Source organism: Zeus faber (assembly GCF_960531495.2).
Source record: "Zeus faber genome assembly, chromosome: 1".
NCBI classification, from domain to species: domain Eukaryota; kingdom Metazoa; phylum Chordata; class Actinopteri; order Zeiformes; family Zeidae; genus Zeus; species Zeus faber.
The window spans coordinates 40,274,379-40,301,878 of NC_137193.1; the positions used below are offsets into that span (position 1 = coordinate 40,274,379).

General features: G+C 43.8%; 1 protein-coding gene across 1 annotated transcript in view; it reads right to left on the reverse strand.

Moving 5' to 3' along the window:
• Positions 1-27,500, reverse strand: part of sema6bb (sema domain, transmembrane domain (TM), and cytoplasmic domain, (semaphorin) 6Bb) — a gene marked incomplete at both ends in the record, with an annotated part of 95,258 nt that overhangs the window by 47,413 nt on the left and 20,345 nt on the right. The window contains 5 exons of the mRNA XM_080011132.1: positions 6,270-6,487; positions 8,023-8,111; positions 9,924-10,043; positions 11,642-11,732; positions 16,310-16,408. Coding sequence (XP_079867258.1) covers positions 6,270-6,487; positions 8,023-8,111; positions 9,924-10,043; positions 11,642-11,732; positions 16,310-16,408 — 617 coding nt within the window. The remainder of the gene's footprint in view (positions 1-6,269; positions 6,488-8,022; positions 8,112-9,923; positions 10,044-11,641; positions 11,733-16,309; positions 16,409-27,500) is intronic.

Consider the following 27,500-nt stretch of genomic DNA (forward strand, 5'->3'; position numbering starts at 1 on the left):
TCTCTTGTGCTCTCCAGCCAGGCAGGGCCCTACAAGGGGTCAGGGCCTTCCAGGCGGCCAGGGGCAATTTGACTTGGGGGGTGACCTCTCCACACTGCTTAAAGACCACCTCCAGCCAATTTCACTTCCTGGTTACCAACTCAAATGTTGTCCAGACTTCAAATGATGGACATAATTGAACATCATTCATTCATTAAACTGTGACAACCAGTGATGGGAAGCGGATTCTCACCAACTCTAGGCCAAAAAAAAGACAGAAAAGTGAATGTAATGACCGCCTGTAATGAAAGATTTTAGTTGTAGGATTTTTTCAACACAACTTGAGTTGCATAATAGACTTGGGGTCAAAAGGCTGTAGTCAATCAGGCTGTAGTGGGAAAATAGGCAGAACGAGTGTGAAGTAATGGTTTTATTTGGCATTGAGTGGGCGTGCCAGCTGGGATACCCATACACCACAATTTTCCGCTTTAAGTCAAAACCATTTACTGGTGACTGTTGAATTGATGCGTTGCAGCAGGAACCGCAATAGAGAAACATATTTTTGTAAAAAACAAAAAACAAAAAAAAAAAACCTAGAGGTGACATGTAACCAGCTCACTGACAGATGGGAAAACACTGCTAAACTCCTGCCACCCGACCTGTCACTTTAGTAGGGAGGGAAATGAGAGCGAGCGCAGAGTCGGCAGAGTGAAGGAATTTTTTTTACTGCCAATCCTGTGATTTCCATTTTTTTCTCCTTTCATCCATGTTTCTCTCACACAGCTCCCAGTTTATCAGTCTTTTCAGACCACCTTCCTTCCTCTACCTGCGTTCCTCTCATTTTTTCCAGCATTCCATTTTCACCCGTTTAGTCTGCTGCGAAATATCTTGCTTCTTCATCTCCATGTTTAAGCAGGTTTTCCCCGTTCGTCTGGTTCCTGAGAGCATTTCCATTTCTCTGCGCCAATCTGACCACTCTCGCTCACATCCTTGCCTGCATCTGTAGTTACATTCCGCTGCGTTCGGATGCTTTCCGTGCTGGTGTAAGCCTGGGGATGGGGGGGGGGGTAACAGCTAGCACATCTGTGCATCTTCCCCCGTGTGTGATTTCCTTGAACTGTAAACCCATAATCCTCTTCTCCTCCTGCGTCTTGTCCTCCTGGTGTTCTTGTCCCCCCATTCGTCCTCCCACAGGATACCCTGCCATCCAACTCCTCCCCGACAAAGACAATCGTTCTGGTCTTCGGTGGTCTGGCACCGCCTTGTTTAGCTCCCTGTGCTGTGGACAGGATGGTTGTCATAAAAACCTAATGAGTTCACCTCATCCGCCCACCATCGTGGATCCAGGCGTGGTTTCTCACCAAACCGACCCCCATCACTGCGAGTGTTTTGTGGAGCAAGCCATAAAGACACAGCAAGGATTCTGCAGTTACTCATCAGAACCTTATTTGACCTTTGGAGGAACTTTTTTCATCTTTTCCTTTTTCTTGGCAGATCGCTGTCTAGTCCAGCTGTGAAACAACAGGCGCTGTATTTACTTTGCTCTTGTGTTCTCTATCATTCTCTGGCTGTGTCCAAAATCGATCACTCATTCACTTTGTCGGGGGCCAACCCTGGTGGCAGATGTATCTCAAAACGAAGATGAAAAGAAAATGTTCTTAACAAGAACACTAATTTGACAAAATGGAAAGCTGCTCAATAGCTGGTAGAAGTTTGATGGTTGATTCATGTAAATCAGTAAATGACTGAAGTAAATGAGTGAAGGGAAGACAGAACCTTCCCCGTCATTCCCCTGGTTCCCCCGACCTCCAGAGCTCAACTGGAGGTCGTCACATGTCCCAAAATTCGGACTTGAACCATTACTGAACACAGGAAATTCCACCCAAGATCTAATTGAAAGCACTGATTTAAAAATGTTTAAATCCCAGACCCATTTTCCTGAGATAGTACAGAACCGAGCAAGATTGACCATGGACCCATACGACCCATAGACCTGTGAAGACCACCACTCCCAAGCAGCAGGGGCTCCAGAGGAGGAAGTCCAAGCTACAGCTCTCCCCCTCTCATCCCCCCTTGGAGAGGAAGCCGGCGTTCAACCAAGGTGGTCATGTGGAGGACCAGGCCGGGGAATTGGGGAGGGATTGTCTGTCCTGGAGGCTGCAGGCATCTCTAAGCACTGCCTCTCTCTCTCTCTCTCTCTCTCTCTCTCTCTCTCTCTCTCTCTCTCTTCCGTTTTTCGTCCTCTAGTCAACACACAAACACACACAAACACACACACACACGCACAAACACACACACACACACACACACATATAGCGATGTTGCAACAGATGTGGCTTGGAAGCCCATAATAGGCGAAGAGCTGGAATGTGACTGTTAAAAATAATCCCTAAGGCTTGAGAAGGGCGAGCAGAAGGCGTCCAGTGGAGATGCTGGGAAGAGAAGCTGTAAAAAGACCAAGGAAGCGTAGTGCATGAGTCATGGTGGTGGACTGATAACCTCCATATGAACGTGGTTTTTTGTTTAATATATATATATATATATATATTTCTCAGTCGCTTCTTATTCGATCCATCTACTCAGTCGTACATCTCTGTCTGTCTGGACAGACCAGGCTGTGAAAATGGTCTGGAGTTTTCCTGTGTTATTTAGAGCTGGAGCAGTTCACCGACAGAAGGCTAGATGCGTTCAGCTCCTGATTAAAGTGTTATCGCGATGGCTAGGAGGAGGGTTGGATGTGTCGCCCATATTACACTTTACAATTTACAAATTACAATTATACTGTTCCTCACCTCCTCTTCCTCCCTTCATCCCTCTCTGTTTTATCATTTGTGTGGTGTGACGTGCGTGGCAAAACATGGACCGCAGGTCAAGCTTCCATCCAAATGTTTCACAAAAAATGTGACTCGACCTGTCAACTTCTATTATGTGAATATGATCTCCTGATAAGAACAGATCGTCCAAAGAGTGCCGATGATGGTTGCCTAGCAACAACAGCTGTCAAACCCCAACCGAGGTGAAAGGAGGGAGAATTTTGGAAATGGTACCGGTACTTGCTGCTTACCTGCTAACCTGCTGGAGGAGCTGGCAATGCAAGTTTATGCTAAAATGTATTTTCATCGCATCTCCTCTATATTGATGCCTTGATGCCACTTTCTCTCTTCAGCAAAGCCAAAGAGACAATTTAGCATTTTCTCAGAAATTATTTCCATTTAGTTATTTTTATGCTTAAATTTTTACGCTTAAGATTCGGCCGATATTGGGCCGTTTTGCCCCTGTCATAATTCAACTGAAAACTGTATCGTCCTCGAGGGGAAATTAGGTTTGCAGTCAGAATAACACAAGCCATCATCAACATTGACACACAAGACACGGCCCAAGAGAACCCACGCAACATATGAGTCACACGAGGATGGCGAGGCGCGGAAAGTCCAACGTGTCAGATTTGTTTTTGTTTTGTTCGCCTCGTGTAACGTTGACCTCCTCCTCCTCCAACTCCCTGACACAGTTCAGTCGTAGCTGATGAGCAGGAGTCACGGTCAAATGTGGCCTCCCTGGCAACCAAGACGCGTTAGTGTCGGTCCATCAGATCGTCTGTGTTTGAGGGGTTACGCTACAAGTCTCAGGATTCCATGTGAAACTGCAACGTTTCATTTCTTCATCCAGGTTTACCCTCGTCAGTCACTTATTTCTCTCCAAAGTTTGCCTTCTCCTGATCATGTGATTTGTTTTGGGTTTTTTTTAACTTGAGGTGGCGGGGATATTTTGTCTGTTCTATTTTTGTGAACGTTCATCCATATCGAACAAAATGCACTGAAAATGTGTGTTTCTTAAAACATGGCCACAAAAATGAAGTGAGATTTTGTAACAAACAAATCTCACGGAGTACCACATTAACACCTGGTCGTCTAGTGTGATTTATAACAAATTTTAACAACCAAAAACATGTGCAGTCTTACTACTTTGTCTGTTAGCCCTCTCTCTCTCTCTCTCTCTCTCTCTCTCTCTTTCTCTCTCTCTCCTAATGTCCCTTCCCTCTTCCCATTGACTTCACCGTCTCCTTCTATTGAATCCTGTTTCCTCTTTTGTCCTTTTCTTGTACTTAATTATTATTTTTTTCTTAGCTCCCTCTCTCCATTCTTCTGTTCAGAGCCATTTTTTTGCTTTGTTACATATGGTGTCTAAGATTGTAGGCCAACATTTTAAATCAATGAAAAAAAGGAGAAATAGTAAAGAGAATTACATTAGGATTAATTGGGATTATTGCCGGGCGTTGGTGATGACTTTTTAACAGGAGACTGTGTCGATTCATTATTTTAATTAAATCCTTTTGGACAAAGAACAGCTTTTGTTTTGATCTGAATAGTGTGAATTCTGGATTTTTATTACATAAGGGAATGAAGACATGAAGCTGTTAAGGCAACACTGATCTGACAACAGAAATCACAGAAACACTGGTTTGATCTTGAAATACTTGCTGTGCTGTCTTGGACAATTTGGACACCAGCGGACAGTGACACTGAGTGACTTTTCTAAAATTCACTTCTGAATCCTGGACATCCCTGGTGTGGAGACATCCCGTCCTTCCTCTAATCTCCTGTATACACGGCAGCATCCCTCGCTCCCTCCCTCCCTTCCAGTTTCCCTCCTCTCCTCCATCCCTCCCCCCCGTCCTCTCCTGTCCTGTCATCGTTTCAATTTAGCCCTGTCTTGCAACAAATCACCCCTTTGTCCTCAGCTGAAGTCTTCCATGTGTCTTGAATTACTACCACTGCACCCCATGATCCCGAGCTGTACCTCCCCACATGCCTCTTTCTCTCTCCCTCTTTCCTCTGTCCTCTGTGATGCTTAAAGGCAGTTACTGTATACTACAGTGGTCTAGTGGATTTTCCAGCTGAACGGCGTGAGATGCAGCACACAGCCTGTCTATCTGTCTGTCTGCTGCTCTTTGGGGAACCGGGACTCCACGTCTCCGAAAGATATACACACACACACACACACACACACACACACACACACACACACACACACACACACACACACACACACACACACACACACACATACACACACACACACAGACATACACGCACACAAGCCCCAAAATAGTGAGAGCAAAGTGATGCTAAAACAAGATGATCCCAATTTGCCACTGCGATCAACCTCCTATTGCCCTCGCTCACTTTGCAGAGACATATTTATATTATATATAGATAATGATTATAATTGCTAATAACGACATTTAATGTTATTGAACAAGTATAATTCTGTTATATACACGTTAGTGCAATCCATTATTTTATTGCAATTTTTATTATAATTTAGTTTATTATTAATTGATTTTTATGCACTTTTGTATTGTTTTATAATCAGCCCGCAACGCTGGATCCCTATTGTGATTACTCAGCGTTTTTTTCGGGCTGAAAGCATCTGAAACACGACGGCAGGACGCAGAGACAAGGTTGAGGACTCAGTGGACATTTCAGACGTTTCAGAGTTTGATCAATATCAATGTACATTTGGAGCAGAAATTTGTGAAAAACTGTCGTAATTTCACTAGTTTCAGGAGCGGGCTGCTTTGTGACATCATCATCCAAAGTTATATAAGTCCAAGCTTCGTCTCAAGGAATTAATTCCCCTCCAGCCACTTGCGAGTACAACATCTACAGACAGACAGCTTGAGCTTTTAAAGGAAACTCGGAAAACTGTAACTCGTGCTGTGTTTTACAAAACCCCGGAAACTACAATCATTCAAAGAAGTTGTTTTTGCACCACAGGAAGTTCTAGGAACCATTGGAGGACCCGATTTTTCTTTTGTGTCTGCACTGCCTCTTCCAGGAATGATCCTAATTCTTTAAACAGCGTTCTTCAGGAATATTTAAACAGAACGCCAGAAGAGCCACATGCATGCATTGGTCCAGACGTAAGTCCACGGGGTTACTTTTGTTACTTGTGCAGCATTTCACAGAATCCGGACAACTGTTATAAAAAAACATTAACCCCTGCTTCACGACCTACCGCAAACCAGCTTTATTGTGTAACGGTTAATTTCTTGGCAGAATTGTATAAAATAGGACGATTTGACACGGGTAAAATGAAAGCTCCATTTTTGACTCTTCAGCGATTCACCATTTCAGAGATAGACAGAGGCAAAGAAGCTTTGCTATTGTTTGACGGCAGGATTTCGGAAGTCGAAGTGACACCAAGGTGGAACTCCACACAAAGACATTACTTCCATAAAGAAAGCAAAACAGCCACACAGAAATGAGGGCTGTCTGCCTGGCTGTTACCTGTTGGAGGGGGTGGAGAAGACGCCCAGGATGATGTCCCTGCCGTGCATCCGGATGACAGGGCTGGTGGAGTGCAGCAGATTGAAGTAGAAGTGTGAATCCCCGGGGACGGAGCAGTTGAGCCTGGCTTTCAAGAAGGACGTCCACTGCTTCTCCAGGACGCGCTGCGAGCCGCCTAGGTCGCGCTTGCACACGCGGGCCACACGAGACACCACCACCTGCAAGAACACACACCATGCAGCAGAGGTGCTCAACGTGGGGTCCTGGGAAAACGGGTCCTTCAAGAGGTTCCAAGTGGGTCCCCAGCATAATGACTAACAGTTAAACTTCCTTGTTATTAATGGATTAAGGTAATATTTGAAATATTGCAAATGTCTTGTAAACTGCTTACCCAGATTATCTCGAGTTAAACCTGAAATAGGCGTAAGCTCCACCCGGTTGACAGATCTGGATTACTCCTCCATCCTTCATTTATTGTGGCATGTAAACACCTGAACCAAGATATGTTCGGCGTATCGAAACTGTGCATGCGCCACAAAACCCAGTGATTCCACAGCATATAATGACTTGGAAAGGGTTGTTTAGGCGGACACCATGCTGCTAAACATGCACACCTTTGGCCGGAAAGTGAGACCATTCTTTTGATGAAGGAATTAAATACAGAGATATTTGGTTGGGCGCAAGAACCGAATACATTCAGGGAGACAGAGGGTTTTTCGGATAGAGACCAAGTACTTCCAGTCAATAGCTACACTATGCCACTCATTTTTGGGTAATTGCATTATTCCAAGCACATGTGAACGCAACGCAACACCTTAAACGCATCCTTATCTTCACCCGAATATTGAGCTTAATCTGGGTATTTAGCGCATGGGACCGCTCTTACTGTTGGAGAATCACTGTTATCTTGTTTCACTGAGTATAGACGCTAAATCAAACCTAACAATGAAAATCTTCTCAGATTGTTGTCCCAGTGGCCTGATGCATATCAAATTGAGGATCCTTGGGAAAAAGGTTGAGAATTGCTGCCATACAACACCTTCAACAAGCCTGAAAAATAACTCTGGTACCGAGGTAGAGACATTTCCAGCGGCGTGCGTTTTATCTCCAACCAAACTCACACAGGTTAAAAAGCCCTCTTTGGTTTGAGAGTGATTTTTAAAAGGAGCCATTTGCATGCTATTTGCAATGCCTAAACCCTGTTTTGACAGATCATTGTTTTATAATAGCGAATTTGGAATCAATTATTCATGAAAATGTCAGTGCTCCTCAAAAATTACCCCTTTGAACACCCTCGCCTGTGGTTGGCTGAAACTGTTTAAGCAACACACTCACTGTGCTTCCTGTAAACATGCCAAGCTTAAAAGCTTGTTGTCACTGACATATTTTTCATTTTTCAAGGGCCTTGTCCCCCCCACTTATACTTCGGCCAGATAATCCTCCAGAAGGGCCCAAAATAAAGCCTTTATGGAGGTTGAATGAAATGTGAAATATTTGTTCGAAGCTGGATTTGTTGGTGCAGATATTCAGACAAACAAAAAGAAGCAGGAAAGGTCAACGCTGATATTGACATTCAGATAACGACAGGAAGAGAACATTCAAGTCGACGCCGGGTTACACCACCCGTGTTGTTCCACCTGGAACATTGTCCTATCAGTGTGGATCACTTTATTGAATTTATTGAGGGTGGGACGATTTATGTGGCTTTTTTCTTTTGGACATTTAGATATTTAACAGCTGAGGCATCAGTTACCTTCTCCAGGTAGTTGAACTCCATGGCCATCTCCCTGAAGAAGAAGTAGATGTGAGGTCCCCACTCCACAGCGCTCACAAAGTATGGCTCTGAAAAGAGAGAGAAATGGTGAAATGGTAAAAGGTGAATGAAATATAGATGAAGGAGCAGAAACTGCTCGGGACATGGTATCACACAACAATTTTAAAGACATTGTTCCGATCCGAGGCAGAACGGCGTCGGGAGGTGGAGAAAATGAAACTTTCATTACACGGCGAAACCTGATCGCACACCCAAAAAGAAGGCGATTATTACTGCGTGGATGTTTATTGGGGACTCGTTTGTCACACTCGGGACTGGCTTTCATATGATATGAGGCGGTGGTTTTCAAACTATGTGGCACAACTACAGTATATTTGCGACCCTTCATTTTTTCCCCTTGAATGTGGTCTGGGAATCGCAGAGTTACTCACGATACAATACTATCACAATACGTTGCCCAGCGATTTTGTGATACTTAAAACATTGCAAGACAATCTACAGTACATCACAATATCTGTTTAACTGAAGAATAAAAAATAGCCCTACAAAGGCAAAAAGCAAGAATTATGTATCTATTTGCTGTATTGTCGTGTCAGTTTCACAGAATCTGACAACTGAGATGAAAAAATGTGCAACAAAAAGATCCAAAAGATCCAATGTTTAAATAACATCTTATCTTATCTAGTGGTTAAATGAAAGCTTAAAGCAATATGAGGCACATATTGGTGGTGAATAAAAAAACATGATTTGATTCGCCCCCAGTAATTTAATTCCAATAAGTAACCAGTATCATTTTCAATTTCACACGTTTATAACAAACCAAATTTCATGAAAATCAGTTCAGAATTAAGCGGATAACAGTCGATTTCGAAGGGAAGTCTGCATCTCTCAGTATACATTGTATTTGTTTACTCTTGACCACCCCATATAGCGGACACACAGATGCATAGCGGTGACTTTGTCCACAACTCATTCAGGACATATCATAAAAATAGCAGCAACATACTGCAGCGCGACGTACCGCAAACAAATCATGAAATGTTGCTCGTTAGACTAATGAACAAGCAACAGGTAAGAGCCCCCATCCCCACAAACAAACACAGGAGTCATGACATGCTGTCTGTCTGCTCCGGGCCTGTTCCAACTAGCCCACTTGCTGCAATGAACTGGTGTGATTTCAACCCCATCATCTGTCTCTCCGTGTCGGAGGGCCCTGAGAAACCCCACTTGGCTGGCGAGTGGCAGGCGAAACTGGCACAGGCGGTACGATTATTTATCAATTTATTTATTCTGCTGACCTTTTTATGGATTGTGTACCCAGCCAATCTACTTTTTTTGGGCACAGACCGGATGTTTTTGTCAAGGTACCTGCATCCCTCATAAAAGAAAATATCAAGGAAAGAATCAAAGAAAAAGAAAGGATAAAGGGTAGAATATCATCATGAATATAATGTTATATAATAAAACATTATAATATAATATATATAATATAACGAATATAATGAATATACTATTTAAGCTTTATAAATGGGGAGCCAAAATATAAACCTATAGGTTTAAACCTATATGTCTGTGTCAGATATAGTTAGAGTGAAAAGTTCTTTATTGCATTTACTTTTATTGTCCTTTTGTCGCAGTGTGACTGTGACCTACTGAGGTACTTGCACTTGAGTAATTCCAATAGAGAGTACTATATACTTGCAAAGATCTGATTTTTCACTCAACATCTAAATGCAGTGGAGTGATACTAGACACTTTTCATTTAATTCAATTTAAGGGTTTTTAAACACATAGCGCTTGTGTAATAACAGATGTTATTCCCATAAGCACTGGGACAGATTTACACCCACACAGGCCCAGACATCGCCCCCTGGAGGTACCTCTGAACCACTTGGAGTCGTGTTTAACGGTGCGCAGGGCCGGACTATCCCCGAGGCTCCGGTAGATCACTGCATCGATGGCCAGGAAGTCTGTCACCGTGGCTGTGAAGAGGTTCCCCTCTGACACACACACACACAGGCACATGGACACAAACACACACACACACCCACACCCACCCACACACACACACACACACAAACACACACAAGCACGCACGCACACACACACACAGGCGCACGCATGAATGGCTGTGTATTATTATGGGAAGGGATCATAATGTTGCATCACTGATTATATAGTCAATAATGTAATAGCAGCGATTACTATTGTTATCCTACCAATCGCCTCAAAATAAATATAATTTCAACTTTTAAGCAAATGAAGGATAATGGGACGATAGCCAAGAGGTGAACTTTCACAACACGTGTCCTCGCTGATTTGATCGTAATCACAGAAACGCCAGTAAATGACATTGACATTACATTTCAAAAAACTAGATTAAGCTTGATTCTGGAGTACAGCAGGTTCTTCGGGGCCAAACAGGCCCTTGTTTCTCTGCAATTTTCATTTTGAAAGTAAAAATAGTAAGGGAACGGTAGTTGAACAACGGTAGTTAACAAAGCTGTTTTTGTTTAGTAATGACAAGAGTCTGACGCTGAACTAGTTGAACCTGTGGACACCTTGCGGTTTGTTATTAGATTGTTAGTTATATTAAGCCCTGATATCCATGATTTGCAAGGTAAGAGTTCCACCACAAATTACTAACCCTACACATCATTTTAGACTAATTTAATCTCATTGTCATAAATCCTACCCAATCTCCCAGTATTCATACTTTTCATGTTTTATTTTCATCTGGTCATTTCCTCCTGCCATGTCATTAACCTCCATGTCATTTCAGATCCTACCACTCCCTTTTGCTTTGCTGCAACTTCCTTCACTTCACCTGGTTTCCCCCGCCTGTAGCTAATTCCCTCGATAGTCCCTCAGTATAAATACCAGTCCACTTCCCTTTGTTCTCTGCCAGATTGTTTCTTGCACTACATTGAGCTTTCCAGCACTGCTACCTGTTTCCTTTCACCCTCTGTTCGAACTTCTGCCTGATCCCCTGGACTCTGATTATCTGCCTGATTCTCTGGACTCTGACTCTCTGCCTGATTCCCTGGACTCTGACTCTCTGCCTGATTCCCTGGACTGACTCTCTGCCTGATTCCCTGGACTCTGATTATCTGCCCGATTCCCTGGACCTTGATTCTCTGCCTGTTCCCTGTCGGATAAGTTTGCCTTCTCTAACTGATCTCCTGGTTTTGACCCCTGCCTGTTTTATTTGGAATAAACCTTGTGGACTTTGACTTCTTACCTGATTGTTCTTGTGTCGTGCTTATGGATTCACATCCATTCTGAGTCAGTGAGCATGAAACTCATTTTTGTTCATTATTTTAGTGTAACTGCCACCTGCCCATATTGGGCTCATTAGTCAACATAGTGCTACTCCTGATAACTATAATATAAAAATAATTAAATATCTAATAATATATACTACTACTAATATAAAATGAAGGATAAAATAAAAAGGTACATAAGGTTTTTATTTGTTAATAGTTTGCACTCTTGCACTGTTTTGTTAACTTTTGCTGCTGTAAAACATGAATTGCCCCCCATTAAGTATTATCTTATCTTAGCTTACATATCTTATCTTGGGAATTGAGTGTCTTACCTGCGAACAGAGCCACATTGGCGTGTTTGGGGTCATAAGGGCATCTGGCCATTCCGCTGACCGTCTCCCCGATCATCTCCAGGGAGTCTCCCTGTAACATACACACACACACACAGAAATTCAGAGGATGTGACTGCGTCTTGCGTCAGCACGACCCACTAGAGGATTGTACTGAGAAAGATAAAACATAAAAACATAAACAGCGCAATAACAATGTACTGGTGGTGATTAGCAAAACAATATGAGTCTCATGGAGGGAAACAAACACATTCACACCCAAACATTAGCGAATAGTTAGCGAGAACACAGATCCAGATGCCCCCACATAGTCCCACTGATATGTGATGCATGCCACACACACACACACACACACACACACACACACACACACACACACACACACACACACACACACACACACATCCATAAATACACAATAAACAAGGCAGCGACTAATAATAATAATAGGTAATCTACAGGTATTACATCATTAAAGGGGCATACCACCCATTTTCAGCATAAAATTTCCAAAACTGTAGCCCCCAAATTGTTATGTGGTCTATAGAACCACACGGGGTGATCACTGTTTGTGACGTAATGCCCCCTAGAAAGCACCATGAGATGAATAAAAAATCTCAGTTACATTATACACTACAACAATATCTTTTATAATAGAAAATAAAATTGTATGCTGTCAAAAACCACCTAGATTTACTGTTGGACTCCAACTCCCTCTTCATCCATCAATGTACGTGCCCTTATTTGGAGTTCCACCTTCCCTGGCTGTGACGTACATGCCCTTATTTGGAGTTACACCTTCCCTGGCTGTGACATACATGCCCTTATTTGGAGTTACACCTTCCCTTCCCCTACATGCCCTTATTTGGAGTTCCAGCTTCCCTGGCTGTGACGTACATGCCCTTATTTGGAGTTCCACCTTCCCTGGCTGTGACATACATGTCCTTATTTGGAGTTCCACCTTCCCTGGCTGTGACGTACATGCCCTTATTTGGAGTTCCACCTTTCCTGGCTGTGATGTACATGCCCTTATTTGGAGTTCCACCTTCCCTGGCTGTGACGTACATGCCCTTATTTGGAGTTCCACCTTCCCTGGCTGTGACGTACATGCCCTTATTTGGAGTTCCACCTTTCCTGGCTGTGACGTACATGTCCTTATTTGGAGTTCCACCTTTCCTGGCTGTGACGTACATGCCCTTATTTGGAGTTACACCTTCCCTGGCTGTGACGTACATGCCCTTATTTGGAGTTACACCTTCCCTGGCTGTGACATACATGCCCTTATTTGGAGTTACACCTTCCCTTCCCCTACATGCCCTTATTTGGAGTTCCAGCTTCCCTGGCTGTGACGTACATGCCCTTATTTGGAGTTCCACCTTCCCTGGCTGTGACATACATGTCCTTATTTGGAGTTCCACCTTCCCTGGCTGTGACGTACATGCCCTTATTTGGAGTTCCACCTTTCCTGGCTGTGATGTACATGCCCTTATTTGGAGTTCCACCTTCCCTGGCTGTGACGTACATGCCCTTATTTGGAGTTCCACCTTCCCTGGCTGTGACGTACATGCCCTTATTTGGAGTTCCACCTTTCCTGGCTGTGACGTACATGTCCTTATTTGGAGTTCCAGCTTCCCTGGCTGTGACGTACATGCCCTTATTTGGAGTTACACCTTCCCTGGCTGTGACGTACATGTCCTTATTTGGAGTTACACCTTCCCTGGCTGTGACGTACATGCCCTTATTTGGAGTTACACCTTCCCTGGCTGTGACGTACATGCCCTTATTTGGAGTTCCAGCTTTCCTGGCTGTGACGTACATGCCCTTATTTGGAGTTCCAGCTTTCCTGGCTGTGATGTACATGCCCTTATTTGGAGTTCCAGCCTCCCTGGCTGTGACGTACATGCCCTTATTTGGAGTTCCAGCTTTCCTGGCTGTGATGTACATGCCCTTATTTGGAGTTACACCTTCCTGGCTGTGACATACATGCCCTTATTTGGAGTTACACCTTCCCTGGCTGTGATGTACATGCCCTTATTTGGAGTTACACCTTCCTGGCTGTGACATACATGCCCTTATTTGGAGTTACACCTTCCCTGGCTGTGACGTACATGTCCTTATTTGGAGTTACACCTTCCCTGGCTGTGACGTACATGCCCTTATTTGGAGTTACACCTTCCCTGGCTGTGACGTACATGCCCTTATTTGGAGTTCCAGCTTTCCTGGCTGTGACGTACATGCCCTTATTTGGAGTTCCAGCTTTCCTGGCTGTGATGTACATGCCCTTATTTGGAGTTCCAGCCTCCCTGGCTGTGACGTACATGCCCTTATTTGGAGTTCCAGCTTTCCTGGCTGTGATGTACATGCCCTTATTTGGAGTTACACCTTCCTGGCTGTGACATACATGCCCTTATTTGGAGTTACACCTTCCCTGGCTGTGATGTACATGCCCTTATTTGGAGTTACACCTTCCTGGCTGTGACATACATGCCCTTATTTGGAGTTACACCTTCCCTGGCTGTGACGTACATGCCCTTATTTGGAGTTACACCTTCCCTGGCTTTGATGTACATGCCCTTATTTGGAGTTCCAGCTTTCCTGGCTGTGATGTACATACCCTTATTTGGAGTTCCGTCTTCCCTGGCTATGACCTACGTGCCCTTATTTGGAGTTCCACCTTCCCTCGGTGTGACATAAAGTAAGTATATGACCTTATTAAGAGTTCCACTTTCCTTGGATGTGATGTATGTGCTATGATTTGAAGTTTCATCACTCCTAACTTGAAAATGGAAAATTACAACACTGCTATAAATAAAATAGCATCTAGCTTTCGCTAACTAGTCCCCAGAGATACAAGAGATACACCTGTCTCCCGCATATCAGATGGGAGACAGGTGAAACGGGTGAGACGGGTGTGTCCTACGCCACAATTCCCCAATGTCATTAGCAGCTGACAGATGATGGCATCAGTTCGGGCTCTGCGCTCCGGTGCCACGTTATGTTTGAAATCCAAAACTCACCATCACACTCATCTGTTTTCTGTTTCCCTCTTTCTCGCTCTCTCTCTCTCTCTCTCTCTCTCTCTCTCTCTCTCTCTCTCTCAATCTCTCTCTCTGCCACATTTCAACACCTTTGTCCCGCATCAAATATTCCAGAGGAACGATGTAAAATCGTTCAATGGGATGATTAATATTCATGAGCTGTTTCTTTGTCTTCCTGTTCTTCTTTTGCTTCAGCCGGTTTGAAACCTGTTAGAGTAATTGCGCAAGGGGCGGAGGGGTCAGGGATCGGGTCTGAGCGGGGGAGGATTCGGGCGACTTCCCTGCTGGTCGGAGAGCGGACGGGAGGGGTGGAGGAGGGGGTTTTAGGTGTCTTTATTCTCGGGGAAAGCAATTAAAGATCTATCCAGGTTGTTCTGGAGTTAATTGGTTGAATCTGTTTGTTTCCTTCTCACCTCCCTCCTTAATGGGTAGGAGAATCCGTATGGGTCCATTAATAGAGGCAAGTAAACAAGCTCAATAGAAAGATAAATAATGAATGGATTAATAAATAAAACAAATCGTTTATAAACAAACAAACAAACAAACAAACAAATAAATAAATAAATAAATAGCAATACCCCCACGCTGCTCATTCCCTTTCTCAACTGTAAATAATTTATTCTGTTTTTGGATGATGGTACAATCATCCTGAATAGATGAAAATCACAGTCTGATCATCAAAAGGCATTTTCATCGCAATCAAACAATCAAACATTTAGTTTGATTGTAGTAGGCTGTTTACTATTAGTAACAGTACATTTTTAGTGAATTATTACAAATTACTTTGTACAGCGTTTCTTTTTCAGTGGGATCTCAATCCCAGTAAGATTGTATTTTTCATTATAATTGTTTTTTGTTTTATGTTATTCATTTATTATCGAAAAATCTAATTTTCTCTGTTCTTTCAGAGCTTTTATTTTTTTTTCTTATATATTTTTTCTTTAATATAAATTCTCTTTTCATTTCCTCTCACACGCACCGTGAGTTCCCTCCTCTTTTCTTCCTCTCTGTTTTATCTTTCTCTCTTTCTAGTTATTCCTGATTGTCTGTCTCTGCGCCTCAAAGCTAACAAGCTCGACAGAACTACAATTTGAACCACCAGCCAATAACAAGCCAAGCCTCTGAGGGGAACACAGAGCTGCAACTTCAAAACAACAGGGTTAAATGTTGTCTGGGAGACACTCGCAGGGCTCCCTACAAAACCTAGAATTTCAGTTCATTTTTGAACTTTTGCATGATCATAATTACCAGTCACCTTGTGCAACCGATTGATTGGCTCCAGGAAGGGGCCTTGCAAGTCATGTCATCATTCCTTCAGATATGTTAGAATTTCCAAGACTAGAGTATATAAAATGACTAGAACACGACAACAATATTAGCTCGCTGTTGGCAAAGTATTTGTTTCCGCCGGAAAGCAACATTGGAATTCCTGTAGATCCAGGGCCACTTAAAAAATAAATACTGTATGTGAAGGTTAAAAAGGCCGCTTAAATCACCGATTCATTCAATATTTTTAGATTCAAATTTTCCTTCGGTCTGGAAGTCCAAGTCCAAGAGTTGTTCATCACTAGTATGCATGTATTTGAATTGTGAGGTGCCCTGCAGAACTCACCGTATAGTTGGCACACAGCGGGTTGAAGGCGTTGGTCCCACACACGAAGAGTCCACCTTCTCTACTGAGCAGAACCTTCATGAAGTTACGACACTCATCCTACCAGAGGAGAGAGAGAAAGAGAGATGAGATATGAGATATATTGATTATTAAAGTAAAAAAAAATAGGGAGAACACAATTCTGGAAACTCTTCAAAGAAGGTGTCCCAGTGGTGCCCAGGTGTGTCCAGATGGAGCCAGGGGAAATCTTGTGACATGGAACACCAACAAGGCTGTAGCATCGCAAAATTCAAGGGTGTGGAATTTGTTCAATGGTAAGGAAATCTATTCGAGTCTATCGAATATTTGTTGATCAATGGATGGATCATTACGCTGCCTATTTACTACCAGGTGACAGTTATTATCCTCCAGTCCAGTTGAGGCAGGAAGTTCAATAAACTGAGAAACAAAGATTCATTCTAATGACGACAAAGTCAATACAGATACAGTTTCTCTCAGTGTCTTGATAGTTCTGCCAAGGTTGCCATTTATAGCCAAAGTAAACAAAAAAAAAAAAGTTGGCTGGTGGGCATGAACCAAATGTTGAGTGAAGAACAAACTCCCCTCAGTCGGTCTTGAGGTTAACTCACTAACACACAGACACACTCACAACACCCCAAATACCCCAATTAAATATGATATGACAATAAAAAAAAACACCTCAGAGGGAGAACACAGAGAGAGAGAGAGAGAGAGAGAGAGAGAGAGAGAGAGGGTTATTTAGGCAGACAGTGTGACGTTAAAATAAAGAAAAAAAGGGAGTGAGATGATTGAGTGAAATTGAGAAAGAAATGGTTTAGTTTTTGGAGAGAGTGATTATCCCGACTGCCGGCTGCGACAAGGCTGTGGAGACGCATGATGTGTGGAATTATCACTCCATTAAGGCTGTCAATCACTGTGATGCTGAGCCCGAGCAGGCCAGGGGAGGTACACACACACACACACACACACACACACACACACACACACACACACACACACACACACACACATGTAAACAAAGAAATACACTCACTCACTCTCTCTCTCACACACACACACACACACACACAATAGTGGTTCACCCCAACCTTTGGTGTGCCGGTATGGTGTTGATTATGATTGACAGGCGATAATCCGTGCTCGCCTCAGGATATTAAAACAAACAGTAGATTAAAAAGCTAATTTCACAACAGTAAACCCCTCAAATCTTATCATGCCTTACACACCTAAATAAACCTAAATTAACCTAAATAAACCCAAGGACACGTCTACCCCCTTCCTCCATCACAGGACAGCAGGCTCGCACTTTTTCAATAAAGGTAAGTTCTACCATAAAGCAATATTTGATTAATTTAAAGAATCATTACTGTTTTAAGTCAACTGTTTACTGCTTATAACAAAAGGAAAGAAAACTGGATAACTGAATAAAATAAAATAAATCAAATAAAAATATATAGAAATATAAAAACATAATCAAATTTAAAAGAAATAATAATAAAAAAACATGAATAAATAATAATAATAAACTATAATAATAATAATAATAGTAATAGGCCTTCCAGTGGACGTGTAGTTGTGAGCTGAACTTAAGTATGAAAGGAGGGAAATCGCAAAGGAGTCATAAGACTGACAAGAAAATGTATAAAACACGAGAAAACTCAGATGTGGCCGAGACCACAGAAAAAAAAGATGGCAGCGACGAAGAAACAACGTCAGGAGAAGCTAACGTAACAACTAATCAAAACGCACCGCTAGAGGGTCTGACATTAATCTCTAAAGTCCTAAAAGACTTTAATCAAGATATGAGACTGGATCTTGGTGAATTTGAAAAACGGTGTCAAGAAAACTTTGAAAGAAGATCTTACTGAGTTTAAAGACAAAGTTTTTTGCGCAAAGAGGGATAGCAGACCCGGAATCAGCCTTCCTCCAGATGAAAGACATGATGCTGACAGTAGTGAAAAACAACATGGGTATACAGAGCAAGATAGTCCATTTGGAGAGCCGTTCTAGGAGAAATTATCTCTGTATTAATGGAGTACCGGAAGATAAAGAGGGGAGATGAGTCACTGAATATACAAGTGAGTTGCTTAAAAGTCATCTCACACTACCTGATGGAGTGGAGCTCCAAATCAAGCGAGCTCACAGAGCATTGATCCCAAAGCCGGCTGCGACCTCAACTCCGAGATCAATAAAAGTAAACTTTCTACAGTTCCATGTGAAAGAACTGATCCTTAAGAAAGCGTGGCGGCAGAGGATCGAACTCAATGGCAAGCGGCTCTACTTCGACAACGACTACGCGACCTCATGGGAAGACGCAAGGCATACGGGCCGATCAAAGGCGTACTAAAGGAGAAGGGGATCTGGTACCGGACAGGCCCACACGGAGATACGAGGGCACTGAGACTGCAGACAGCGGAGCTACAAGAACGCCGACGGGGCCACCCGGGATCTGAGCAAACGCTGAAGCGAGGTGACGGTGACAACGCGGGGTGAGCACCGTGACGGCGGCGGAGGAGCGACTGAACGAAGTGATGCCCTGGAAACGTACCGACGCGACAGACAGAGCGGCCCGGCGTGCGAGAGAGAGGCTCGCGCAGTTAAAACCCGAGGGATTGAAGCGATAAGGCTGGTCCAGATAGATAATAAGACACGATAGAATTAAGCCTCTATCGCAAAGATTTCTGTGCGATAGAGCTTGGAATACATTTTGTTTTGGAAACGGCACCTGGTGAGATGGGTATAATTAGAGTTATTAGAACTACTTATGGCAATTAAACCTGAATACAATTTTCCAAACTAGATTGAGCTTTACAATCCACTTGTTATTGTTTATACAATACAAATTTTAAGAACTTAATTTGTTGTTTTCTTTCTTCTTTTTGTCGAGGTCTATACTATTCAAAAACATGCAAATTCGGGGCCACATATTATGAAAGTCCTATGACCTATTCAAATACGTTATGAAACCGATAGAGGGAGTGATTTACGTATGCACTTAATGTTGGACACGTCTAGTTTAAGTGGAATAGCAGTTTGTGGATATTTTCTCACTACTAGGACTACGACAGCCCCTATAGTAATGAGGCACTTATCCCTCCTCCCACCAACAGGGAACTTTTCCTTTTCCTTTAAAGTCACAAAGTTCTCTGTTCGATTGATGTAACATAGTCCAAAATGCTATTTTTATGTTTGGGTTTGAATTGCAACATGAATCCATAAGTAGAAGATAGAGAATAATATTAAGATGCTGTCGTTGAATGTGAACGGTTTGAATAACGCTATTAAACATCAGAAACGACCAAATTAAGGGGACAAGCACAGAATATATATTGACAAGAGACAGGCAGGAAAATGAGATGCTTAAGAGGTTTGGCTATGCAAATACATCCTGTATTGTCATTCATTCCACCGTGGGTGTAGAAGAGGCGTGACTATACTCATTCCTACTGTAATTCAGTGAAATTTGAATGTACTACTGAAATCTGTAATAAAGAAGAAAAATATATTATTGTGAAAGGAAAACGGGAAAATTAAACGGTGACATTGGTTAACAGTTATGCCCAACCTTAAAGTGAGGTTTTTCAACTCTGCTTGATAACATCATTTTGGAAAGGGAAGGAATATTCATCTGTGGGGGTGACTTTGACATTGTGATAAACAATCATTTAGACACAACAAACAATAAGAAAAATACGAACCATTTTACAGAAATGATCAAGAGAATAATAAAATAATTTGGTATAGTTGATATTTGGAGAGAACCGCCTAATAAAAGTTATGCTCAAATTGACTATTTATTTTTTATGAATAAAAAGGACCGATTCAGGGTAAGGGAGTGTGAAATTGAAGAAGACGTATCAGATCACTGTGCAGTTTATATGAAAGTCAAATTAAAACCACAGGAGAAAAAAAATATCATGGAGGTAAATTGTTGGATTATTAAATAATAAATCAATTGTCGAATGGATCAAAAAACCAAAAACATATCGAAATGAAAATATAATACCCTGCTATTTTGTGGGATGCTGTTAAAGCAGTCATGAGATTGCTAAGATGGCATCTATCAAAAGAGCTGTAAAAAAGAAGCAGAAGGAAAAGGAAAAACTGCTTTAAATAAGAATACATGAGACTCCACATTATTACCACCAATTAAAGAAATTAGGGATAGTATACTGTAGATCAATTATTAACCACTGAGAAAGAAAAGAAAGCAAGATTTCTGAAACAATCCTACTATGAGGTACTAGAACAACCACATTACTAGCAAAAAGACTTTAAAAACAACAGGCAGATAGGACCATTCTTAAGATAATCGATACACTCATAAATCAGAATGAAACCACAAAGAAACTATCTTCAGAAACTATTATGGCAATGTTTCTAGCCAGCCTACATCTGCTGAAATAGAGAAAGCAATGAGTAGAATGAAAAACAAATAAGTCCCCTAGCAGTGATGGTCTACCACTACTCGAGTCTTCATTTAAATAAATAATACATGTAGACCATTCGCATGTATTTTGGCTTTGTCCTGAAATTGTAGACTTTCGGAGAAATGTTCATGTGGTCATCATCAAAATACTGGGCTACGATATACCGAGGTCACGTATAGTACTGTACTTTGGAAATATGACAGGAGAGAAGACAGGTATTTGGTGAAAGTCTTAGTGGCAGCTATAGAATTATGAAGAGATGGTATAAGGCAGAACCACCAACACAAGATGAACGGCTGAAAATTGTGAACCAAATATATGATGTGGAACAGTTAACTCATAGGAAAAGAGCTCAAGAGGAGCGATGTCGAGAGAAATGGGAGAAATGGACGATGTGTACATGTCAACGACAACACAAGAATGAGCCACTGAATATGATACAATCCAAGATGGCCCCTCGTATTGTCGCCCCGGTGTGTCAGTACGCATTGTTTTGTATTCTTTCGTTTGTTAATTTAGTGTTTTGTGACAATTTTGGGAGCTCTTACACCAGAGAAGAGCTGATGAACATCAGGGCTACAAAATTACTGAACATTCTAGTAAAAGGCGTGCTCACTTTCGCGCACGCAGTGAAACGCCGGAGGACAGGGAGACGCGCTTGTGCGCCTCCTCCAACACGGATATCGCACACCGTTACCTGGAATATTTCTCACTAACGTGCGTTCACTGGGAAACAAACTGGACGAACTTCCGCTACTGTTAGGGAGGGACAGAGACTTTTCTTTATCTTCTGTTTTGTGCTTCACGGAGACATGGCTGAGTGGGATGATACTGGACTCTGCGCTGCAGCTGGCAGGCTTCCAACTCTTCAGAGCGGATCGGGACACAGAACTTTCCGGCGGCGAAACTAAAGGCGGAGGTTTGTGTTTTTACAGCAACAGTAGCTGGTGTAATGACATGACACTGATCCTCCAGCACTGCTCTCCTGATCTGGGATCTATTTTCATTAACTGCAAACCCTTCTATTCTCCCCGTGAGTTTGTTTCATTCATACTGGTCGTTGTTTATGTACCACCACAAGCCAACATGCAGGACGCACAGCGCATGCTCTCCAACCAGATACGGTGTGTGGAACGGACAAACCCGGACTCCTTGGTTATTGTCCTTGGCGAGATTAACAAAGGAAACCTCAGCCATGAACTCCCCAAAGATAGACACTTTATTAAATGCATCCCCACCAGAGAGGAGAATCCTTTGAACCACTGTTTCACCACAGTAAGCAGTGCCTATCACGCCGTCCCCCAAGCTGCACTGGGACACTCTGACCACATCCTGGTCCACCTGATTCCTGTATACAGGCAGAAATTTAAGCTGTGTAAGCCTGTGGTGAGGACGTCAAAGAAGTGGACCAGTGAAGCTGTGGAGGATCTTCACGCGTGCTTGGACTGCACCGACTGGGACGTTTTCAGGAATGCTACCAAGGGTCTGGATAAGTACACAGAGACTGTGACATCATACGTCAGCTTCTGTGAGGAGAGCTGTGTACCATCATGTACCAGGGTGAGTTAAAACAACGACAAGTCCTGGTTCATAGCTAAACTCAGACAGCTAATGTCATAGAAGGAGGAGGCGTTTAGGAGTGGGGACAGACATGTTTAAAGTGGCTAAGTACAGGTTTAGTGAGATGCTAAACGACTGTACTCAAAGTGACTCCAACACCAGTTCTCAGCCAGACTCTGCCTCTGTCTGGAAAGGGTTCAGACAAATCACGAACATCAAACCAAAAACGCCTCAACAACTCACGCCTGGCCAACCACCTGAACAACTTCTACTGTCGCCTTGAAAGGCAATGGGACAGTTTCCCGTGACAGCTTCCACCAGCCCCAGCCTACCAGCTCCACCTCCCCCACCACAGCAGGAGACTGGACCTCTTCACAGCTACTCACCTCAGAGGTCCCCCCTCCCTCCACCACTGTGATGACTCTTTTGATCCTGGAGAAGAAGGTCAACTGGCTCCTCAAGAGGCAGAACCCTCGCAAAAAAGCCGGACCAGACTCTGTCTCTCCATCCACCCTGAAGCACTGTGCTGACCCGCTGTCTCTGGTATTAGACGTAGACGTTTTCAACACCTCACTGGAGACATGCCATGTACCAGCCTACTTCGAATCCGGAAATTTGCAGACGACACCCCCCTCATTGGGCTCATCTCTGGTGGGGATGAGTTCACCTACAGGTGGGAGCTTGACCATCTGGCGACGTAGTGCAACTAGAACAACCTGGAGCTTAACGCAGTGAAGACAGTGGAGATGGTTGTGGACTTCAGGAAGAACGCAGCCCCACTCACCCCCATCACCCTGTGTGATTCCCGATACTACTCTGTGGAGTCCTGCCGCTTCCTGGGAACCATCATCTTCCAGGACCTCAAGTGGGTGCTGAACATCAGCTCCATCATCAAGAAAGCCCAGCAGAGGATGTTCTTCCTGCGGCAGCTGAGGACGTTCAACCCGCCAGAGACGATGATGGTGCACTTCTACACCTCCATCATTGAGTCCATTCTCACCTCCTCCATCACCAGCTGGTACGCTGTTGCAACCACCAAGGACAAGGGCAGACTGCAGCATGTCATTCGTTCCGCTGAGAAGGTGCAATCTGCCATCTCTCCAGGACCTGTACGCCTCCAGGACCCTGAGGCGTCCAGGTAAGATTGTGGCTGACCCCTCCAACCCTGGACACAAACTGTTGGAAACACTTCCCTCTGGCAGGAGGGTGCGGTCCAACAAGGCCAAAACCTCTCGCCACAAGAACAGTTTCTTCCCGTCTTGGCTGGCCTCATCAACAAGGCCCGGCTACAACAAGGCTGATATGTGACAGGAAGGTTTGTCTTTCTTTTACGTCTATATGATCTTAGTAAGTATTACAAAAATAATTAATAATAATAATTAAAGTGTTCATCATAACTCTGACTCTTACCCTCCAAACTCTTGCATTTAAAAAAATATTTTATGATGAGCAGCTCTGTGGCTCTTGGGCTTTAATGGAGGAGCCCCCCCATCGTTTAAACACTATTTATAGTCCCAGTAAAGCACCTGTGAGTGTGTGGAGAGAGCTGTCAATTACAGTAGATCCACAGTGGATAACAGCCAACACACACACGCACGCACACACACACACACACACACTGTGTCTTACATCACTAGTGACCTAGCCAGGGTGGCACCAGCTCGGCCACACATGCACAAACACAGAGAAATACAAACCTAATAGACACACACATGCATACATACCACATAGTCAAACTACACACTACAATACACACACTACACCCACTACAAAACTACAACACATAAACAAACATTCATTACAACATACAGTATGCACACACATAGAAAAATTATTTGCCATTAATACTAATAGAGAAATGAATACTAAAAGCAGTGCACAACCGATAACCAAACCAGACCACTGACATATACATGTGTATGTGTCCATATATTACCTACAGTATATTTGATACATACACTGCACTTTACTGCTTCTTTTGCACTGCTGGTTAGATGCTAAACAACATTTCATTGTCTCAGTACTTGTACTTTGTGCAATGACAATAAAGTTGAATCGAATCGAATCTAATCGAATCAAACGTGTTTGCGTGTGTGTGTGCGTGTGTGTGTGTGTGTGTGTGTGTGTGTGTGTCCTAATGTAACCTCATTCAATCTAAACTAAACAGTAACTAAGAAATTGAACACTGGGTCTATCTTGATTCAATACTTAATTCTACTTTACTTCAGTACTTCCACAGAAACATGAAGTTAACACTTGTGCATGTGTCTGTGTGTTTTTTGTGTTGTGTATGTTTACGTGTGTGTTTCTGGGAGTGTGTTTGTTAATGTTGTTGTTTGTGTGAATGAGTGAATGATCCTCAGCCTTTTTTTGGTGTTTGTTGTATGCTAAGTTTATTCTGTTTGTTGTTGTTATCCTTCTCTCCCTAGTTCAAGTTCAAGTTCAAGTTCAAGAGATTATTTGTCACATACATACACATACGGTCGTACATATATGCAGTGAAATGTCATGACACCCGGTGATTACGCACAAGCTCCATAAGCTCGAAAAATACTCAAATGTGCGTAATCGACACGCGGTGCTCGCGCAGGCGGCCGCAAGGGGCGGTGCCACAATCGCTCATCGCCCTTCACCGCTCTCCCGCTTGAAGTTTCCCAGTGAGTTTGGCTCCAGCTTCAAATGAAGCCCGAGCGTACGATCACAGCCCCCCCTCCACGCCCACTGACTCATCCCGGGGAGGGCGTCGGACGCCGGCCTGGAGGCGAGGTGTATGTAGTCCTGTGTTCCACCTGTCCTGGTATCTCCCTGTTTTCTGTCTGTCTGTCTGCCTGTCTGTCTGTCTGTCTGTCTGTCTGTCTCTCTCCCTCTCTTTCTCTCTCTCTCTCTTTCTCTCTCTATCTCTCTTTTTCCTCGGGGTCCTGTGTTCCCTTATTGTCCTGCAGGTGTTCCCTTCCCCGCCCTGCTGTGTCTGGTCTAGTCATTACCACTGTGTATTTAGTTTGTCTTCCCCAGTCAGTCCTTGTCCCTGTGAGTGCTGAGTCTCTATGTCTCCTGGATTTGAGTTCACCAGAAGGCAAACGTGACAAGCGTGAGGTGAGAATTCCACACACTGAAAATACGAGTCACCGCCATGTCTGACGCACAAACGATCCCCACTGCATGCCCAGGAATTTACGTGTGTGTGTGTGTGTGTGTGTGTGTACAGTATGTGTGTGTTTATGTGTGTGTCTGTATACAGTACAGCATGTGTGTGCGTGTGTGTGTGTCCCTGTGTGTAAGTCAATACTCTTATATGTGTTTCCAAATACATGTAAGTATGCTTGTCTCTGTGTGTGTGTGTGTGTGTGTGTGTGTGTGTGTGTGTCTGTGTGTGTGTGTGTGTGTGCGCATGTGTCAGTGAGCTTCGTCGTGTCTTTGTGTCACCGCGTATCGCAGCACAGATGCGTTTACGCGAATCATGAGAATCATTTGGATGCGCTCACTGGTGGTAGCTGAAGCTGTAGTAATAATCACAGTCCGTTCTCACTCCCACTTCCACGGCAGCGTCTCAGAGTGGGTTGTTAATACCAAGCCGCTGCAGATTGAGGCTAACTCGGCCGGTGAAACACGACTTGACAGCAGCACAAAGACGGGGATTTGGGGAGGACGCACACTCCATCTATTGTGGTTTAATTTTCTTTGTCGACGTAAATATTCCTGTAATCCACGCTGTGCGGGCTCTGGTATGAGAGCTCGTCCATCCAGAACGAGCGGGTGCTGTCAAATGGTTTAAAATGAAGAAAAACACCACAACAAAACAATCACAGGATTTAAACAAAATTATGCACTGACTGACACTATTGTGTATAAATCCAGTCACTGCATGTTGTCTCCTCCCCCATCTCCCGCTCTTTTCCCCCTCCTCTCCTCCTCTCCTCTTCCCCATCTCCCCCTCTCATCTCCTCCTCTCCTATTTTCCATCTCCCCCTCTCATCTCCTGCTTGCCCGTGTCCTCTCCCTCCTCTCTCCTCTCCCCTCTTCTCCTACCCCCGTTCCCCTTCCCCATAATCCCCCTCCTTTCATCCTGCCCCCCTCTCGTTATCTCCAATCATCCTCTGCTCCCTGTCCTCTCCTCCTCTCCTGCTCGTCTTCTCCCCCATCTCCTCCTACTCCTCTCCTCCGATCCTCTCCTGCTCTTCTCCTCCTCTCCTCCCCCTCTCCTCTTCCTCTCCCCATCTCCTGCTTTCCTCTCTCCATCTCCTGCTTTCCTCTCCTCCTCCCCCCCTGTCCTCTCCATCCTCCCAATCGTCTCTTGCCCCTCCTCTTCTGCTCCTCTCCTCTCCCCGCTTTCTCCCTCTCCCAATCTCTCCTCCTTTCTTCCTGCCATCCCCTCCTCTTCTCCACCCCCCCTCTGGACATCTACCCGACAAAATGCCACCTGTGCTGGCTGGCAAGCCTTGCTCAGACCCAGACCATAGCAGCCGCCTCACCCACCACTCACCCCTTCTCATCCCTTCACCCCCTCCTCACCCCTTCCCTCTCCTCCTGAGGACAGTGGCGGTACAGCCAGGATCCTAAATAATTAATCAGTGCACCATGGATGACTTACAAGGGCTGAGCTGCCAGAATGCAAATGTGTTTGTTTTTGTGAATTGAAAGAGATGGGAGAGAGAGAGAGAGAGAGAGAGAGAGAGAGAGAGAGAGAGAGAGAGAGAGAGAGAGAGAGAGGTGAGTGAGGGTGAGAGAGACAGGTGTGTGTGTGTCTGTGTGTGTGTGTGTGTGTGTGTGTGTGTGTGTGTGTGTGTGTGTGTGTGTGTGTGTGTGTGTGTGTGTGTGTGTGTGTGTGTGTGTGTGTGTGTGTGTGTTGTGAAAGAAATGATTCCGCAAAGATTAGTGAGGTTAAGATGCCCGCTACAAGAAAAACAACAACTGAGAATATTCAAGATATTTATTCTGCAGAATAAAGAGAAAGATTCAGTACTGCTCCAAAGCAGCGTTCTGATCAATCTGATATCATTTCTTAAGACAGCAGGCTTTATACAAAAAAACAGGGTGTGGCTTGGGTCAGAAGTCACTTACAAGTCTGTGCCCCCCAACTGTTTCCTTGGGTGCTACCCTCAGACAGTGAAATTCACAGGTACTTTGCAAACTTGACCTGGCAGACCCGGATTACAATCCCTTACAATGCACCTCTAGGCTAC